Source organism: Crotalus tigris, unplaced genomic scaffold, assembly GCF_016545835.1.
Source record: "Crotalus tigris isolate CLP2741 ecotype Arizona unplaced genomic scaffold, ASM1654583v1 scf7180000017764.6130737, whole genome shotgun sequence".
In the NCBI taxonomy this organism is placed as follows: Eukaryota; Metazoa; Chordata; class Lepidosauria; order Squamata; family Viperidae; genus Crotalus; species Crotalus tigris.
In genome coordinates, this window is record NW_024096618.1 from 6,096,750 (window position 1) to 6,116,791 (window position 20,042).

General features: G+C 41.7%; 1 protein-coding gene across 2 annotated transcripts in view; it reads right to left on the reverse strand.

Moving 5' to 3' along the window:
- Positions 1-19,842, reverse strand: part of PHF21B (PHD finger protein 21B) — a 173,328-nt gene extending 153,486 nt beyond the window's left edge. Inside the window, exons 1-2 of one of the 2 annotated variants that reach the window (XM_039341371.1) lie at positions 19,382-19,842; positions 18,644-18,709 (exon numbers count right to left, since the gene is read on the reverse strand). In XM_039341371.1, coding sequence (XP_039197305.1) covers positions 18,644-18,709; positions 19,382-19,810 — 495 coding nt within the window. In that variant the 5' untranslated portion in view covers positions 19,811-19,842. Of the gene's footprint in view, positions 1-18,643; positions 18,710-19,013; positions 19,044-19,381 lie in introns of those variants that run through there. The other variant, XM_039341372.1, reaches the window with a different exon arrangement.
- Positions 19,843-20,042: the final 200 nt, after the last annotated feature.

A 20,042-nucleotide genomic window follows, 5' to 3' on the forward strand; every position in this document is an offset into this window, starting at 1 on the left:
CATGTGTGGCTCTGTAGTTTTGTCTCTATTTATGCGCACTGGATAGCAAATACCTGCATACCAACCATTCTATTTTCATATCCAAGTCAGGACTTGCTGTTTTAAATGGGCTGGTGTTGTGCATAACTCAAATTGGTGATTTGAAGCATAGGTTTCTATGTCCTTGTGAGGAAGGAGGATTTAAGAATATTTCTTTTTAAAAAGTGGGGTGGGGGAGAGATAGAATTTCTACATTCAATTTGGCATTCTAAAACCATTGGAATTTCATTACTATGGTTATAGTCTTTATGCAGCTAGGGCTTAGCTTCCCATTGTTGCAGCTCGATTCTCCCATCTTTATAGAAAGGCTTAAACCAATGTTTCTTAACCTTAGCAACTTTAAGATGCGTGGACTTCAACTCCCAGAATTCTCATATGAGCATGCTGGCTAAGTAATTCTGGGAGTTGAAGTCCGTACATCTTAAAGCTGCCAAGGTTGACAAACTCTGGCTTAAACCAAGACTGAAAAGCTTCCTGAGATTCTTTAGATTTGTATTTCATTTATTATATAGAAAATTATATAGAAATTTGGATGCAGATGCTCTTTGAGAAATGATTCTAGCCCTTGCCAGGTATATGGATGTTATTTGCAAAAATAAAAAGCAGAAATCATGAACCACATGGAATCTGAATCACTTTGAACTTCAAAAGAAATTCTGTTATTCTGGTTCAAACATTGAAACAATCTAGGGATAGAAGCAAGATTCTCTATTACATGTACTGAAGCTCTTCTATTATGCAGTCATTTTTAATCTTCTGGATTCCCTCACAGAAGGACTGAAATAACCTCACAGTCATATAAACCAGTGGTTCTCAACCTTTCTAATGCCGCGACCCCATAATACAGTTCCTCATGTTGTGGTGACCCCCAACCACTTATACATCACCGGGTGCCAGGGTCGTGGCCAAAGAAAAGGGGGAAAAATGGCGGACTGCGTTGTTTGGCGACCCCCGTGAAATGGTCGTTCGACCCCAAATGGGGTCCCGACCCACAGGTTGAGAACCACTGATATAAACCATCAAACAGGAACAGCAGGAATCAAGACTCGTATAGAATTTTGTTGTGTCATTGGGCACAGAAACATTATCATGGAATTGGAAATATATTTGCCAATCCCCATTTTTGCTAAAGAAAGATTACAAGGAATATTCAGAATGGTATCTTCCACTTGAATCAGGTAGTTTTCCACCCAGATGGTCTTCAGATAGCAATATTCTCCAGATGTTTACCTTACATGGTCTCCATGCAAGTCATATCTATACATATAAGGTTCCATCTTTATTTTTCCATTCTCTTGTTCTTTTCCATCTAAGATTACTGATAAGCACAGTTAGAATTCTGTTCCTTTTGAACATGATGAGGGACATGGAAGCAGTACAACTTTTCTAACGTGGCATTCCACATTTGTGTGATTCCATCATATAAATATCTTCTCTTTTCATTTTGGAATAAAAGCTCTTCAGAAAGCTTAGTCATGCTAAGTAATCCTCCAACTACTTCATTAATCCCACTGAAATCAGTCTTGACGGCTTGATTTGAAACTGGACGAAGGTGCCTGAACTATAAATAGATCCAAATCAACAATGTTTGAAAACTGGTGAGAAGAACCAGGTTACCAATGGACAGGAGAAGAGTTTGATATTATCAGTTGCAGAAAGCTTGAAGAAGAAGAGAGAAGCCAGAAAGACTCTAGATAATGCAAAGAAGCCCATTGGTTTTGATAATAAATAGATCACACAAGGCAAAAATGCCTGTAGCTTGTGATTGTAATAGGACTATAAGTAATCCTCAACTTACAACAGTTCATTTAGTGACCGTTCAAAGTTACAAAGCACTGAAAAAAATGACTTATGATCGTTTTTCACACTTACACCATCCCCATGCAGCATCTCCACGGTCCCCTGGTTAACATTCAGATGCCTGACAACTGACTCATATTTAAGACGGTTGCAGTGTCCTGGGGTAGGTGTGTGTGTGTGTCATGTGATTCCCTTTTGCACCTTCTGACAAGCAAAGTCAATGGGGAAGTCAGATTCATTTAACAGCTCTGTTACTAACTTAATAACTGCAGTGATTCACTTAACAACCCTGGCAAGTAAAGTCGTAAAATGGGGTAGGCTTCACTTAGCAAATGTTTCACGTAGCAACAGAAAGTTTGGGCTCCACTGTGGTCATAAGTTGAGGACTACCTCTATGTACAGGATTCAGAAGACAAGGAAGGAGAGCGAGCGACTGCAACTGCCTTAAACCCTCTTCCCATTCAGAACTGCTGCCAACTCTCACGTGCTGATCTTAATCCAGCAAGGAAGGCATTGAGATCCTAAATGCTGTTTTCATCCACTAACAAGGCAAAGCACATACAAATGAACCAATCGGGGATTTTAGGGGAGCGATCCTGGCTAGGAAGCTATTCTGCATATTTTAGTTGACTCACCACTACAGAGCAGAGAATGGAGGGGCGTGGGGGGGGGGACGGATGGTGTCATGGTGGTGGTGGTGGTGGTGGAGAAACTGGTTGTAGTAAAAATGGAGAGAATAAATTATTGTGTGCGGTCCATCTGCAAACTGCTTCTTCTGCACTGCTATGTAATAAAATGTGTTGCTAAGATACAAGCTGCTAAAGAAGTTCATTAAAGGACACTTTAAACAAAGCTGCCCGACCCTTTTTTCTTTTAAAGACTGCTTACTTTCTTCTGTCCCTTATGATTACAGTTAGATCATCTATATGGATCCGGCACTTCATTCACATCTCCTCATCAAACAATGTTAACAAACCCAACACTGGTAAATAAGTCATGGTACACATCGCATGGGCATGTGTATATATCTCTGTGTTGCACGTATACACATCCACACAAATACCTGCACAGAAATCTAAAATGCATAGGCAACAAAGGTAGAGGAGAAAGGGAGAAGTGAGTCTTTGCATTCTGAAGAAAACTCAAACTTCATGGATAAGACTGCCTGAAAAAAAAATCTTTTCCTTAAAAGTCTTTTGCTTAAAAGGCAGCAGCAGGTTTCACACCAGCATGCTAACCTTGGAAATGAAGGTCAACATCATCATTATATCATCATCATCATCATCATCATCATTATTTCATAACGGGCCAGTTTTCCTTTTCCAAACTTGGATGAAATCCTGAACAACTATTGCCCATCTGCAAAACTGTCACTCTTAATTTATTAATGCCACAGTCTATTTGAATACATTATCTATTAGCCAAAGATTATGCTAGCGGAGGTACTTTTTCAGTGACCAATGCAATCATTAGACTCTTTTGAGACTGTACACTGAACAGCAGTGGGAGACCTTGAAGAGTAGCACAAAGGCATTAACTATTTTTGAAAATGTTTGTGTGTGTGTGATTTATGTTCTCTCTCAGGGATCTTCAATAAACATATGAAAGACAAGAAACCATGGATGTGTGCTGTGATTTAGCTGGACTAAAGCAGAGTTTGACAGCAGGACGTTCAAAGACCCCTACTTGTTTCTTTTGATGTATTTCTAACCCATATCCTGTCCAGAAAGTCTTGGAAAGCAAAAAGGATAGGAGGATAAGAAATGGCATAGCAAAAGCAGAATTTCAGTGGCTAGGATGTGCTAAATCAGAATAAAGTATGCATAATAGTAGAAACTAGGAAACAAATTATGCAAACTAGCAAAAAATCATGCAAACGGATTGTTTTGCATATTCCACTGGTAACAGAATTCAATTTAGAAAGGAATTAAATTTAAAGAGGAATTGGGATTACCTGAGTACAGAATTTTACCCAGTGCCTGGCAGGAGATAAGAGGTGGCTTATCTGACAAATGGGGTCCGTTAACTGTCATGTTGCAATTAATTCCCCTGTATTGCAGTCAGCAATAAACACTATACATTTTTCATTAGACTTACAGATTCATTTACATAAGTATATTAACTTTTGAGAAATAATTTATATATTTATACCACAGACACTTGTGCCAGACACATATTTGCATAAGCACACATGCAGAAAGTGAGACCCTAAACAGTTGCAGTTCCAAGCAGCCCTCCTTCCTCATCCATTTTTGTAAAGAAAATTTCAGTCTATCAAGACTTCTTTAAGCAATCGCAGTTCATTCAAAGAGCTCAGGAAATTAAAAATGACAACAAGCATTGATTTTAAGTGCTGCAAAATCTCAAGCTATTCTTATTCAGCTCCAGCGACACAGAACACAATTTGACACCCTTTTTAAAAAAAAAAAAAAAAAAATTTGGATAATACATGTTTCTGCATAGTTGCATTGTCTACTGCACTGAAATGTAAGCTACTCCCCAAATAAAATTATTCCATCTTGTACAAAGAGTATAAACCACCGTTAATTTAAATAGCTTTGGAAAGAAAAAGCTTTTCAAGTCCAATTACATGGACTGGTTGATTCAGTGTCTGATGAATATTACATCCAATTGCTCCTGTTACAGCTGCTACATTTAACCTCCTCGGAGCAAATTTACTCCCCAATGAAAAAGACCTTAACTTTTGCACAGCCCTGATCTTCCAAAGCAGTCTTTTAAGCCCTGGAAAAATTAAATATGCAACTCAAGGCTAGGATGGAAAATTAAGGAAGATCTTAACCTTGAGTTGCATATTTAATTTTTCCTGGGCTTAAAATTGCATTTTTTCCTACTGGGGTTCCTTTGTTAGATGAAACATAAGAGCAGCGGGCTCTATGCAAAAGCATAACAGCTATTAGGTTTCAAAATCTGCCTCTTATTGGGTAGCAGAATGTAGTTAGATCCTTGCTACCTCAGCATTTTCATATGGTAATTCTATTCTGGAAATTGCTAGTACATAATAAGTAAGTAAGTAAGTAAGTAAGTAAGTAAAGAAGGAAGGAAGGAAGGAAGGAAGGAAGGAAGGAAGGAAGGAAGGAAGGAAGGAAGGAAGGAAGGAAGGAAGGATACTACCTTAATTAAAAGTCGCTTGATATGTTCCAAGAGTCTACATAATATATACCAGTGGTGGCAAACATATGGCCCGGGTGCCAGAGGCGGCACTCAGAGCCCTCTCTGTGGGCACATGTGCCGTTGCCCCGGCCTCGCCTCCCCCGTGACCCCTCCTCTCCAGCAGCCCCCCTGAAGGAGAATCACCCCTGAGAGTGGCCCACACGGAGCAGTGCAGCCAAGGACATGGCAGCCAGGCACCGTAGACAAGACTCTGCCCTCACACGCCATCATGCACAGTTGATGCTGCAGGGCGTGGGCAGAGAATGTAGCCGCCATAGCACTGCTGGGCTGCCTGGGCAATCTGCGGCGGGCCCTGGAGGTGGTGAGCGGTCCTGTGGGCAGGCAGGGCAGGGGATGGGGGGGGTGGAGCGGGGGCAGGATCAGTTTTTGGGCACTCGGTCTCTAAAAGGTTCGCCATCACTGATATATACCAAGTACATTAATCAGAAAAATGACTAGGGCAGTGGTTCTCAACCTTTTTAATGCCGCGACCCCCAACTGGTCATAAGTCGAGGACTACTCAACCGGTCATAAGTCGAGGACTACTCAACTGGTGCAGCACCGTTTGCAGAATGGGACTTTTGGCGGGCTCAGCAGGGCAGAGACAGACTGGACAATTCCTATTGGCTTTTGAAAGCCAATAAAATTACTCTATTCAAGAGAGTCTATTCTATTGGCTTTCAAAAGCCAATAGAATAAAAGGGAGTAGCACAGCTAAGGAAAAGGGGGGGAAAATGGCGGACTGCATTGTTTGGCGACCCCTGTGAAATGGTCATTCAACCCCAAATGGGGTCCCGACCCACAGGTTGAGAACCACTGGACTAGGGAATCCAAAAAGTCAAGGATACCCATAACTGCATAGTTCACACCCAGTTTCTTTTGTGCAAGCAAGCCTTGGATATCTCCTGGTGGTTTCTAATCTGAGGGCGAACTGAGCATGAATCCCACCTAGCTTTTTAGCTCCAACATGGCCTATTGTCACCTTAATTAATGGATACAAGAAAATTATTGAAAGACTTCTCCAAACTGAGCCATAAAAAAGGAAAGCAAATAATGCACCAATATACACGATAGCAATGACACATTCCATTTTCTCTTCCTCTGCAGCTTCAAGATCCTGAAATGAAAAGCTTCTATTCAACACAAAGTCTTGGTCTTAAACTCCTTCTGAAGCTACATTTGGAGAGCAGTAGCTCTAGTTCAGTGGTTCTCAACCTGTGGGTCGCGACCCCATTTGGGGTTGAACGACCATTTCACGGGGGTCGCCAAACAACGCAGTCCACCATTTTTTCCCCCTTTTCCTTAGCTGTGCTACTCCCTTTTATTCTATTGGCTTTTGAAAGTCAATAGAATAGACTCTCTTGAATAGAGTCTAATTCTATTGGCTTTCAAAAGCCAATAGGAATTGTCCAGGCTGTCTCTGCCCTGCTGAGCCCACCAAAAGCCCCATTCTGCAAACGGTGCTGCACCAGTTGAGTAGTCCTCGACTTACGACCGGTTGAGTAGTCCTCGACTTACGACTGGTTGGGGTCGCGGCATTAAAAATGTTGAGAACCACCGCTCTAGTTAGATGTTAAAATCCTGGAGAGGAAAAGCCACTTATCTTACTGACGTTCAGTTTATAAATCAAAGTCATTATATGCAAGGAAAATCTTAGGCATGTACATCTTTGTCTAGTTATGGGAGGGCAAAAAAATTACAATGACAATCACAAATGCACTATGAAAACCCCGCTTCTTTGTATTATGTCATGAGGCCATCTTGACTTTTTAAAACTCCTGCTCATTATTTCACCACAAAAACAGCTTGACTTTTGCTTCACAATAATTTTTTTTTTTTTAAACAAAATTGCCTGGGTGGGGGACTTAAATTAAGAAAGGCTAAGGTCACCTTGGAGAAAGGGCTGAAGCTCCTGTGAATGATTTTTGTGATTTTTGTAAACCTAAAATAAATCCGATAAGCCTAAATTTTACCCACTTTTAAGACAAACCCTCATGGTCCCACAAATTTGCAACGTACGATGAAAAAAAGGCAAGATAACAGCAGCTATGATGGTGCAGTATCTGCATGTTTTTTATGCATAAAATCACCATCTTGATGTTGTTGTTTTTTACACCGCTGCTGATAGTGGATTTGAAAATAATGTAAGCAAGATATTGTCTTCCGTGGAGGAACATTCAAGCAATAAACTTCCAGAGAAAGTAACATATGAGGTCCTGAAAAATGCCACCAGATGCTAGAGAGTTACTATTCTAACCTGATAGTTTTAAGCAAAGTTCTGGACAAAAAAAAAACAAAACCCAAACCAAACTAGTTTAGTAATTTAACAGCTAGATCAGTGGTTCTCAACCTTTTTAATGCCGCGATCCCCAACCGGTCGTAAGTCGAGGACTACTCAACCGGTTGTAAGTCGAGGATTACTCAACTGGTGCAGCACCGTTTGCAGAATGGGACTTTTGGTGGGCTCAGCAGGGCAGAGACAGCCTGGACAATTCCTATTGGCTTTTGAAAGCCAATAGAATTAGACTCTATTCAAGAGAGTCTATTCTATTGGCTTTCAAAAGCCAATAGAATAAAAGGGAGTAGCACAGCTAAGGGAAGGGGGGGGGGAAATGGCGGACTGCGTTGTTTGGCGACCCCCATGAAATGGTCGTTCGACCCCAAATGGGGTCCTGACCCACAGGTTGAGGACCGCTGAGCTAGATAGTTATAGCAAGCCTAGACATGTAGAGAAAATTATTTTAAATTTACAAGAGAACTAAGATTAAACGTCTACCAACTTTAATCAGGGTCCACGTGTTCATGTTTAAGATTCAGTTTTGGCTCACTGCAGATGAGAAACGAATATCCCAAGATGTAAGGCACAGCAAATGTCTTCCAGCAAAGGGCAAGAAATGTCACTGTGGCTAGAATTTCATTCTTCTGGGAAGACAATGACAATGCATGGAAAACCCAGCTCAGTCCCAGGGAGATTGCTAAAAATTGTCAGTAACAGCTATTAAAGCATCCTGCAATTATTCTAGTCCTCAAGAAACTCAAAGTTCATTGAAATTAATTCTCTTGTTCTGACACCAGATTTTTGAAGTGGTCCACAATACCACAGCAAACACTTTAAAACAGTTACAACAAGCACTACATTCGCTTTCCTGACATTTCCAAGTGAGGCATTACAATAGTCACTTTAAAAAAAACAAAAGCTTTTCTTGTCAATTCAGACTTTATGGAAGAAACACTGGATATACACATATACACATACATGGACACATATTTATAGACATTGGTATAAAACCTGGCCTATTTCAGGATTTCAGAGAAAAATGTCTCTTTTCACCTGCAACTGATCTGAAAAGTCTCAGTATGTGCTTTCAATTTTAGCATAAATATAATCTTATGATTCACAACAAGCTGCTAATGACGAAAAAAAATATCTCAGTGAAAATATAAAAAGAGGATGGAGGAACTTCATTCAGGGAGATGTGTGGGTGGGGGGTGTTATTTCACTGAAGCTTAAAGATTTCTTGAGTTTTGTAACCATTTAAAATGCAAAATTCCCAAGGGTAGCTATGTATAAATTGCAACGTTACCTCAAAAAGAAGCAGAGCTTAAGCTGCCTTTGACTTTTAAAAAAAGGTTTACTTGAGGGAAAATCTGCTTCTAACCGAAATTTAAACATTAACTTGCTTATTATGTCAATAGCAAAAAAACACAAAACTTAAGGAATATGAATAGCTTTTAAGAGGATCAGTCAAAGGTTTGTCTTCCCATTGCTCTTTGAACTGTTGAAATTTCTTTCATGTACATTATCTGAGAAATATATGCAATCTTGCTATAAAATAGCTCCTTGCTGCAACTTGCCTATTCCAGGAAGTGGAGTTATTCCTCCTTTACAGCAGATCATTATTTTTCAGCTTGGCAATCTTAAGATGTGTGGACTTCAACTCCCAGAATTCCCCAGGCATCCCTGCAAATATTTGCCAGCATCAGTCCAGATATACCACCTTCAATGCCAAAACCAGCAATTACAGTTGATTTCTGTACAGATAGTAAATAATAGTAAGGTGACCAACTTTTTTACAATGAAAAGGAGGACATAAATAAATTGAAGAAAAAAATATCGTAAATAAAAGAAACATTTTATTCATTGCAATAATTACAGACAACTTGCATGTGCAAAGTTTGCCAGCCGCGTGTTTTGGTGCGCTCAGCAGCAATTCCTATTGGCTTTCGAAAGCCAATAGTGGGAGTAGCACAGCTCATGCAAAAGTTGAAAAAAAAAAAACCATCAAAAAAAGGTGCCAGAACACCGTTCTGAGCATTCTATGAGGGGGGGGGGGAAAGCCCTGCAGATTAGTCTTCAAATATCGAAAAGGAGGACATGAAGGACACTTTTTGAGGGAGGACAGAACTTACAAAAGAAGGACTGTCCTTCCTAAAGGAGGACGGTTGGTCACCTTAAAAATAGCTAAGAAACGAAGAGAACACACTTGAGTGATGTATAGATTATGCCATTTAGTGAACATACTTTTATGTTCTGTTCTGGGATAGGCTTGTCTGAATCCACAGTTCATCAGCAAAGCAAACACAGCAAGACTTTCACTGGCACACTACTGCTTCCCAAAAACTGAGTTTACCGGGCAATATTAATTGTCAGGTTAGAATTTAATTGTACAATTACTAAGTCACATATCTGAGAAAGGAACAAGGGCTGCTGAACAAGATTTAAAAAACAGAGGGAAAACATGAAACTGAGCACTTCAAATGTGCTGTAAAAAAATAACTCTGTGTTTTAGGAGAGGGTTTTTATTTATAAGCCCAAGCTTGTTTGGCAACCGCATAGATGAAAATGTTACAGTGTGGTTTCAAGATATAAAGCAGGGGTCTTCAGACTTGGCCCTTTTATGACTTGTGGACTTCAACTCCCAGAATTCCTCAGCCAGCGTGCCTGCCTGAGGGATTCTGGGAGTTGAAGTCCGCAAGTCATAAAAGGGCCAAGTTGGAAGACTCCTAATGTAAAACAATTGGAACAACAAAAATGCTTCACACATTCTGTTTGGTTAAAGAGGCAATGCCTATATTATTATAATCATCTGCTACTACAGTTCACCAACGTTTTAAAGAGACTCCTTTAAAGTCAAGATGGAGGCTAACTATATGTCCCATCAACTCCAGGCAGCATGAGAATCTACCTCAGCTCTCCAAAAGGATTTGGAGGATTTCAAGCTCAGGAGATAAGGGGAAAGATGTAGAACAGTGGTTCTCAACCTTTTTAATGCCGCGACCCCCAACTGGATGTAAGTTGAGGACTAAACTGGTCGTAAGTCAAGGACTACCCAACCGATCGTAAGTCGAGGACTTTCCCTGCCCGGGAGCGCCACGCATGTGCGGTGCTGCCCCCTGCGCCAGCCAAGGCGTAGCTGGCAAGCGGCAGAGACAGCACAGGGCGACCACCGGCTGGGCCACCAGTTGGCCCAGCCCAAGGGAGGTAAGGCACCCGCCGGAAAAGGGGGGGGAATGGCAGACAGTCTTGCTTGGCGACCCCCGTGAAATGGGGTCGCGACCCATAGGTTGAGAACCGCTGATCTAGAAATTGAAATCCACATATCTTATGTTGCCACAGTTGAGGAACTGCACCAGAAAGATCAACAGCAGGGAGATGGGTAATCCTCTGATCTGCCCATTGAATATGATATTATTTCAGTTTGTCATATTTCACTGTTTTGAAATCTATCAGAAAGAAAGCTAGTCATAGGCCATTCTCAAAAATAATGCTGAAACTATGTAAGGCTTTTAAAAAGTCTATAAAAGTAAAACATTTAAAACTCTCTTAACTACAGAAGCTAACAATGGCCCGATTTTGTCCATAAATGCACATTTTCAAAAGATGCCTTTCCTCAAAATATTTCATAGTTGTCCCTGGAGACATTCACTCTTTTTCTTTTTCACCATAAAGTCCATAATAAACAAATCAGATTGAAATCCTGGAGACAAGAAAAGGGAACACCTAATAACAAGTGTACAGCGTAGAATTAAGCAAGCCTGTTCTTGTATAGATGGTCAAGAAAGGCAAGATGGCAGCCATACTTTTATGGTCCCACAGCAAAAAAGAGGCAGAACTTCAGTTGCACCATTGCAGTTGCCACGTTGACTTTTTCGACTATACCTTCTATCAAGCTGTGATACAGTGATCTTTTTGAAAGGTAATTTTACATGAATCCTACAGGAATAAGTGGGAGAATTCACTCATGCCTTAACCTGGATACCATTATTTTCCAAAGGAACGAGGTGCAAAGACACTGTATAAATATCTATCAGTACTTGAAAAGTCAAATTCTACAGGATGATAGACCCAATATTGCAATTCAACTCCATCTCTCTTGTGTACATTGGGTGTGCATTGTATGCATGCATACAGGGGCAGGGCTTCAGCTGGAATGCTCCACCATCATGTTACAGATTTTGGATCTCCCTCACAGCTGATATCCCAGAAAGCAAGCAAATCTATCATTAGAAGCGTGTAGTAATAATGATCAAAGATAACAAAATACAATACAAAAATACAAAATATAAATACAAAGACCTGGAAATAAAAATAGAATAACTGTGCAAAGATAAGAAAGACAAAAAAAGAGAAAAAGTCTGGATAGTGGATGTGGCAATACTTGGAAACAGCAGAACAGAACAGAAACAACTGGAGAAGAATACAAACTACAAAGACTTGCAAATAGCAATCGACTGATTGTAATAAAAGAAAGGTAATACGAATATAGGAAGTCTGCAGCTTACGACCACAATTGAGCCCAAAATTTCTGTTGCTAAGTGAGACATTTGTTAAGTGAGTTTTGCCCCGTTTTACAACTTTTCTTGCCATGATTGTTAAGTGAATTACTGCACTTCTTCATTTAGTGACACAATGATTAAGTGAATCTGGCTTCCCCATTGACTTTGCTTGTCAGAAGGTCACAAAAGGGGATCACATGACCCCGGGACACTGTGACTGTCATAAATATGAATCAGTTGCCAAGCATCTGACTTTTGGTCACATAACCACAGGGATGCTACAACGGCTGTAAATGTGAAAAACAGTCATAAGTCATTTTTTTTCTGTGCTGCCATAACTTTGAACAGTCACTAAATTAACTGTTGTAAGTCGAGGACTACCAGTAGTAATAGGTGCCTTGGGTGCAATCCCAAAAAGAGCTGGAACACCACTTGAACACCATTGACATTGGCAAAATCACCACCAGTCAATTGCAAAAGGCAGCTTTATACAAAACAGCTTACATCCTAAAATGATACCTTTAACATCATCAAACACCCACATCTGCCTATTCCACATCCTGGAAAAAATGCCAAATCCAGTCTCAGCATCTGACTGACTACACAACAAACCATAATAATGAGTAACACACAAAATACAAACACCTGCAAATAGAAATAGAATTATATGGCAAAAGTAAACAAAGATAGTACCAATAGTAATAGGCATCTTGGGTACAATCCCAAAATACTTGGAGCAATGCTTAAATACCATCGGCATTGACAAAATCTCCATCAATCAATTGCAAAAGGCAGCTTTACTTGGAGCAGCTTATGTCCTGCGACAACATCTTTAATGCCATGAAACTACATCTGCCTATCCCTTGGGAAGAACTGAATAAAAATGCCAAATCCAGTTTTTAAACATCTGGCTGACTATACAACCAACCATAATAATAATAACAACAACCAAAAAGTGATATTGATCAGCTGAATTTGCCAAAAGTTGAAAGGGGTAGAGGTGGAACCAACTGTGAAGGAAGGAAAGCATGAATGAAAAACAAAAACTTTGCTGAAGGCAGTCAGTCAAGGAAAGCTCTTGAAAACAACAAAGGTGAAGACTGAATCCAGAAAAGAAACAACTGAAAATTGATTTGCTAACTAGAAGAATAAGCCAGTGGATGGTCAAAACTTTGAAGAATATAGAAGGAAACGCTGATTTAAAAAAACCCACACTGTTTGTTAAGGTCAGGGCTATTAAAGAAAGAAACTGAAGGCTTGATTTTAGCAGTTCGAGAATAAGCTATACCAACTTAATGCATGGAGGCAAAAATTAAATGTTTAACAAACAACAGCAAACCATACCTTTGTAGTAAAAAGGATGAAACAATATATTTGATTACTGACTGCAGAAAATTTTCACAAACTGAGATTATGAACAGCATTCTGATTGAGTTGCCAGAATTATTCATTAGAAACTTTGCCAGAGATTTGGATCGGAATGTAGTTAAAAACTACTGGGTCCATCAAGTTGAGAAGGTTTGAGAAACTAAGTGAGTTAAGATCTTATGGGATTTAAAGATCCAAACACACAGGCTTCTTGCTCATAACATGCCAGATATAACAGCTATTGAAAAGAAGAAAGTCTGGTTCATTGATTTTGCTATCCTAGGAGATGCTAGGATTGAGGAAAAACAATTGGGAAAAATTATGAAATACTGGGACTTTCAGATTGAAGTTCAGCACTTATAAAAAAAGAAATCCATTGTTATATCAATCATAATTGATATATAAAGGAATTCCTTGATATTTGGAAATATTGAATTTATTAGACCTGAACACCCTAATTTTACCAAAAAAAAAAAAAACCACTCTGTTAGGAACTGCCTATATTCTTCCTATATTCTTCAATACTACCTTAATAATTCTTAGGTCCTTGGTTAGGACTTGAGTTATTAAATTACCATCAGTCTTAGACTGTGAATCTAAATGTAGATTACCCACACATCATCATCATCTTCATCATCATAATCCCCTCCATGGATAGCCACAACACCCTGTTGTCATGAGGGAGGAGATAATGAAAAATTAGTCATACAGAATTGGGAACAAAATAATTGAAAAAGTAGTAAAAAATGAGCAGCTTAAAATATTGTGGATTTCTAGATACAAACTGATAAATCCTTGGCTCCTAACACACAAGATTTAATTACCCAGAATTGCCTTGAACTGCAAGATGGGAGCCATATAAATTGAATAAATAAGAACTGTGGTTGACAAGAAGAAAATGCAGATAGCTGATGTTGAAGTACGAGGAGATAGTAGAATAAAAGGCAAAAAATGGAGAAGATCACAAGATCTGAAAACTGAAGCTGAAAGCTTATGGCATAAACTGACCAAGATGGCACCAGGGATTATTCGCACACTGGGTGCCATACTAAAAAAATCTTGGACGGCACTTAGAAAATCTGTGCATTGACAAAATTTCCATCTGTCAATTGCAAAAGGCCAAAATGCTTGCGTTTCCACATGTACCACACTGAAAAAATATCACATCCTAGGTTGTTGGGAAGCATGTGATGCATATTAAGGCTTACACCAGCTAAAAAACTGGCAGCTGTGACTTCACATTGCTGTGAACAGATAATAAAATATGCTTTTGAGGCATCAGAAGCAAGTATGGCAATTGCACATTTAAGCAAAAATATATGCAGCTCTGCACCATAAGATGGAAGACTTATCACTGTCTCAGTGGGTTCTCAAAAAATGATGGAGAGAAGAAAGGCATGAAGACAGGTGGGGGTTTCAAGAGATGACTTCTAGATCCTATAGACATATTTCAAAGGAATGAGCCTTTTGACTAGGTAGGTAAGAAAAATACATAACTTGTCTCACAAACTTTACTTTCAAAACAATCAGGTAGTTCCAGTGAGTTCAATAAACTTCATGTACTTGGGCCTTCCAAGGGCCAGCCCAAAGTACTGGTGGGTTGGGATGAAGAGGAAGATTTGAAGATTTTTAATAAGAGGAAATTGCCCATAATTTATATAAACAGTGTGGAGAAATCTTAGAACTTAGGGTTATCCAAGCAAGTCAGGTGATGGGTCATTCAGAAGAAAGAGGGAAAAAACATGAAATCTATTGATCCATTTTAAGGATTTAAAAAAAATTATATAAATTCTTGGTGAAGGAATTATTATAGTCATGATGTTTTTTGAAGCATGAAGCATTCAGCCACTAGATCAAAATTTCTCAACCACAGTAACTTAAAGATGTGTGGACTTCAACTCCCAGAATTCCCCAGCCAGCACAGCCTCATATCTTTTAAGCTGCTGAGACTGAGAAACAGTGCACTAGGTCAGGGGTAGGCAACCTTGGTTCTTTTATGACTCATGGACTTCAACTTCCAGAATTCCTGAGCCAGCTTGGCTCAGCTTGGGAACTCTCCCTTTCCCCTCAGCATGGCTGGCTCAGGAATTCTGGGAGTTGAAGTCTACGAGTCATAAAAGAACCAAGGTTACCTACCCCTGCACTAGGTACACTAGTCCAGTAGAGTTAGGTAAAGGCAACTAATTTCCTGCAGAATTTTGCAAGCGTTAGACATTTTATTTTTGCTTATTTTATTTTTTAAAAAATTCTACTCCTCCAGATCATCAAGAACCCACTTCTAATGGCTTTTTTAAAATATTTGTCTTTGGAAAAGCAACGTCAGGGAGAGTGGAGCAAAGAAAAGCAATTTCAACCACCTTAGGTTTCAGAATGCCTCCAGAAGATTTCCATATTCACAATGTCCAGTCAAAGGGACAGCCTGCCTTCATTCAACACCAGCACAGAGATCCTGTAAAGCAATCTCTTTCAGGGAGGCTGTGAAAGAAAATATGCTTTTTACCTTTCCTCAAAGAAAATCATTTCAACACCTTCCGCCTAAAAACTCATGTGATAGGCTTGCTGTCTGGCTTGGAAATGTGAAAATACATAAGACTTATCAAGCCTTTCACTACTGACAATAAAACAGGCAGAGGGTAACACACAACACTTTTCAACACAATTAGTGGTTGTTTGTTCTATAATTATTCACTGAGTATTTGCCCCTGAGTGGCAGAGAGCCATAATTTACTGTTTAGTCCAGGAAGTGTTTTGCAATGCTAAAATATCCCTTCCACTTCCAAAGCTTGCATCAAGTTCTCTTTTCCAGGTATAGTCTTTGCTTTATCTAAATTCCAGCACAGCGTGTAAAAAAATGCTTCTTTTTGACTATCAGCATAAAAAAAAAGTAAATTGCCTTGAAACAGTTGCAATCCTACAGAGAAGCACAATCCAATATATGTCCATCTTAAGGCAGCCCAACTAGTTCCTTATCAAACAGAAAAATATTAGCATGCATTGTTTGCAGCGTAAGGCTGTTGCCTTGTTTTAAATAAATCCTTGGCTCAGTGCAGAATCAATACAACACGTTGTTTCATCCTTCTAGAAAAAGAACTAATAGCTGTAAGCTACCCTTCTCGTTTTTTATGATTCTCCCCCTCCCCTCATAAAAGAAACTATCCGGTTTGATTAAATATCTTTGTTTATCTTTGTGCTCTGCTGACAGGGGTCTTCTCTCCCCACCCCCACCCCTCCAAAATGGCATCAAAGCAATCAAAATGGTAATGCTTAGCATGAATGGGCCACCAGCCCCTCCTCCTGCCAACCCCCCCCCCTCCGCGTTAAAACTCTGCAGACTTTTCTCCATGTTAGGAAGAAACCAACACCCCTTTGTCACAAAATGGAAGCTTCCACTACAAACTGAGAGCGGTGGCAAATTCTGGGCGAGGATCAATCAGGGTTGCGGGGAGGGGGGGAGGAGGAGGAGGAGAATAGTGGAAATGCTGAGATTTCTAATCCCGGGAACTGAAAACATTCATCCTGCGGGCAACGTTTCCAAATACTTCCGCATGCTTTTCCAGCTACGAGGATGGAATACAGACCCACACCGTACGATCATATAAAACGTTGACCAGATCTTTTATCACAGAAAACATACGACCTACATCGGGTTTCTCTCTCTCTCTCTCTCTCTCTCTCTCTCCCTCCCTCCCTTTCCTTCCCCTTCCCCTGATCTCTTCTCTCCACCCTTTGGGAAGGCGAGCATGGCACGAAAGTCGATCCCGGAATTTTATTTCATTTTCCCCCACCACCCACCACCCACCACCCTCGCCTTCCTCCTCCTCCTCCTCCCCTCCTCCCAATTTTTCGGAAAGGAAGCAAAAGCAAAGACGGGGCGCTGTTCCAAGTTTTGGTGCTGAAACGTCTGCAGCATTCCGGAGGAATCGCGGCATCGATTCCGCCAGAGGACGGGGGAAAGAGGAGGAAGGGGGGGGGAATAGATGGGGGGCGATCTGGGCAGGAGGGGCGCCCCGGGGAAAGTTCGCTTGTCCAGGCGGGGGTGGAGGGGGGGTGAGTGGGCAGCGAGAGGTGTGTGGGGGGGTGGACATGCATAATCCGGCAGATCGCAGCTCTCGTAGGCTAAGCCGCCGCTGTCGGGTTTCTGCACGGCCAGGCTCGAGAGTGCTGGAAGGCGGAAGGGGGAAGGGAAAAGAAGGGAAGGGGCTGAGGAGTGCGGCGGGGCGCACGCGAGCGGGCGGGGGGGGCGCGCCTCCCATCAAAGCTGCCGAGCTGCTGAGCGGCGCCGCGGATCGTTCCGGGGCATCTGTTCGTGGTGCTGAAACCGAAGCCATCCGAGCTCCGGGGCCCCCCTCCGCAGAGATGCGAGCAACTCATCCCCGCCAACCAACTTTCTTTTCAGCTGGGAAAGCCGCGGGAGAACGTTGGGGGTGGGGGGTGGGGGGGAGAGGGGTAGCAGCCTCCGAGCCAGTAATTATTGCATGGCAGGCACATCAGGGTCATTCACCGCAATAGCAGGAGACATGCTGACAAAGATCACACACACGCGCGCGCATAACACACACACACACACACACACAGCAGCGCAGGCATGCACACAAAGAAAGTTTGTTTGAAGAAGGGTGGGGAAGAGCAGACCAGGTTTGTTTTGGCATCGCTTCACTTTCCTGCTCAGATTTGCCTAACTAGGTGAGGGGGGAGGGGGAAGGGATGGAGCCTCAAGCAAAAAAAAACCTCTCACGAAGACGACCTGAAAGCCTATGCATCAGATCATCAAGGGGACGAAAGAAAGAAAGAAAGAAAAAATAGCAAGTGTATGGACGGATGATTGGGGGGGGGGAAGAGAGAGAAATATATACATCACATACCAACAAAATAAACATTTCCGACCAAATTCGGATCTGCAGACGTTCCAAGGTGGCTGGTCTCAGCCTCCTTATTCCCAACTCTGAGTTATTCCACGTTGAAAGGAAGTGAACACAAACTAATCCAATACCCAAGAATTTTCCATATTCCTAAAACATGTCGACCAACTCAAAATGGACGCCTGTGTGTATATGTGTGTGTGTGTGTGTGTGTGTGTGTGTGTGTGTGTGTAGGAGAGCGAGAGAGTGTTAAAATAAAACTGGTTCCAACAACAGCTTCACTCTTTTTCTCTATTATGATTACCCGTATAAAGGCATTTCAAGGCAAAAGTAAATAAATAAATAAATAAATAAATCCTGATCTTTAAATCGTTTTTCACTTTAGGCAACCTTTAAACACACAAAACACTCCAAGAAACAAACCAAGAAACAAAAACAAAACAAAAATAATAAACACCGAGTGTTTTATTCACATGGAGGTATTTCTCAGCCAACGGCGGACTTTTCAGATGTTTAGAAAGTGTACTATTAATAGCAGAAGAAAAGGGGAAAAAAGAAGGGAAGCCAGGAAGAGAAGAACAGAAGAAGCTTAGTGCAAAAGAAACAGAACTGAATTGATTTGTTCTTACTTGTTTTTCATTAAGAGCTGCTATTCTCGACTGCCTCTCTTGGATTTGTTTCTTAAGATCCCCGTTCTGTAAAAATGGCAATAAAATGCAGATTAAAAAACCAAGTGCAAACTAAAAGCTAGTTAAAAGTAAACTTGCATCTAGCAATGGCTTCGAGCGAAAGCGCAAGGAAAATCGGGCACAATGAGGAGAGATAGAGATGGAGATAAAGTAACAAAGATCAGCCCGGACTTCAAAGGGATCTCCTATTGATAAAGTTTCTCCTCCTGAGGTCGGAGCACTTATTGCAACACAGCTAAAATCCGGTGGAACCGGGACTCTTCTTTTAATTAAAAAAAAAAAGAAAGAAAATACAGCCATCTGCATTTACCTGTGGATTTTGCTTCATCTGTGCAACTAGTTTCTGTTTAAAGGGGGGGGAAGTACCCCGAAAAAGAATGAATTAAAAGTCTTAGAGGTGTGATGGATTTTTTTTTTAAAAAATGTGCGTGTGTGTATATATATGTTCTTGTGTGTGTGTATGTATGTGTGTGGGGGGGGAGTGTGTGTGGAGGACAGGAAGGGAGGGGTGTGGAACAAAGAGGCAAGTAAACACAGCGAGTCAGTTTCAAGCAAAGCTCATAAATATTCAAGTCTCGTCCTAATCTCTCCAGCACACACACACATACGGACGGACGTCTATACAGACACACACATTCACGCGCGCGCGCGCGCGCACACACACACACACACACGTACAAGGATCAACCGCAAAGGTGACTCCGGATCGAAGCCCCGCAGATTCCCACGCCGAAAGTCAGCCAAACAATCCGTAAAAGTACTTCGCCAAAGTGCTCCAGGCGGCGAGTCGGAGTCGAGCGAGAGAGGCGGGAAGCTCTCCCCGCCCCGCCATGCCTCTCCCTTCGCGTGAGCCGGACTCTGCCGTCCTCCTCCTCCTTCTTCTCCTCCTCCTCCTCCACCACCACCACCCCCCGGTCGATTCAACCTGCGGCGGGGACCCAGAGCTGCCCGGGAAGCCGACAGGGCCGGGTCCTGCCCGTGCCCGGGGGCGCCTTCTCGCGCCCAGACCAGGGATGCTCCCGGCCGCGGCTGGCTCGCCCTTGTTTTTACCTGCTGCCGGCCCTGGATTTCCACTTTTAACGCTTCTTGCAAACCGGGCATCTCCATCCTTGCAAGTTGCGAGGCACTTTTTTTTTTTTTTTTTTTTGGGTCCTCCCCCTCGCGAAGCCTGGGGAAGTTTGGGGAGGGAGCTTGGTTTCCCCCCCTCCTCCCCGGGGTTGGCTCAAACCCGCGCGTGGACACTTTCTCTTCTCCCCCAACCCCCACCGCGCCGCCACCCCGAAAATCCCAAGCACGTGCCCTCCCCAGGAAGGGAAATGTTTGCCAAAAGAAAAAAGAA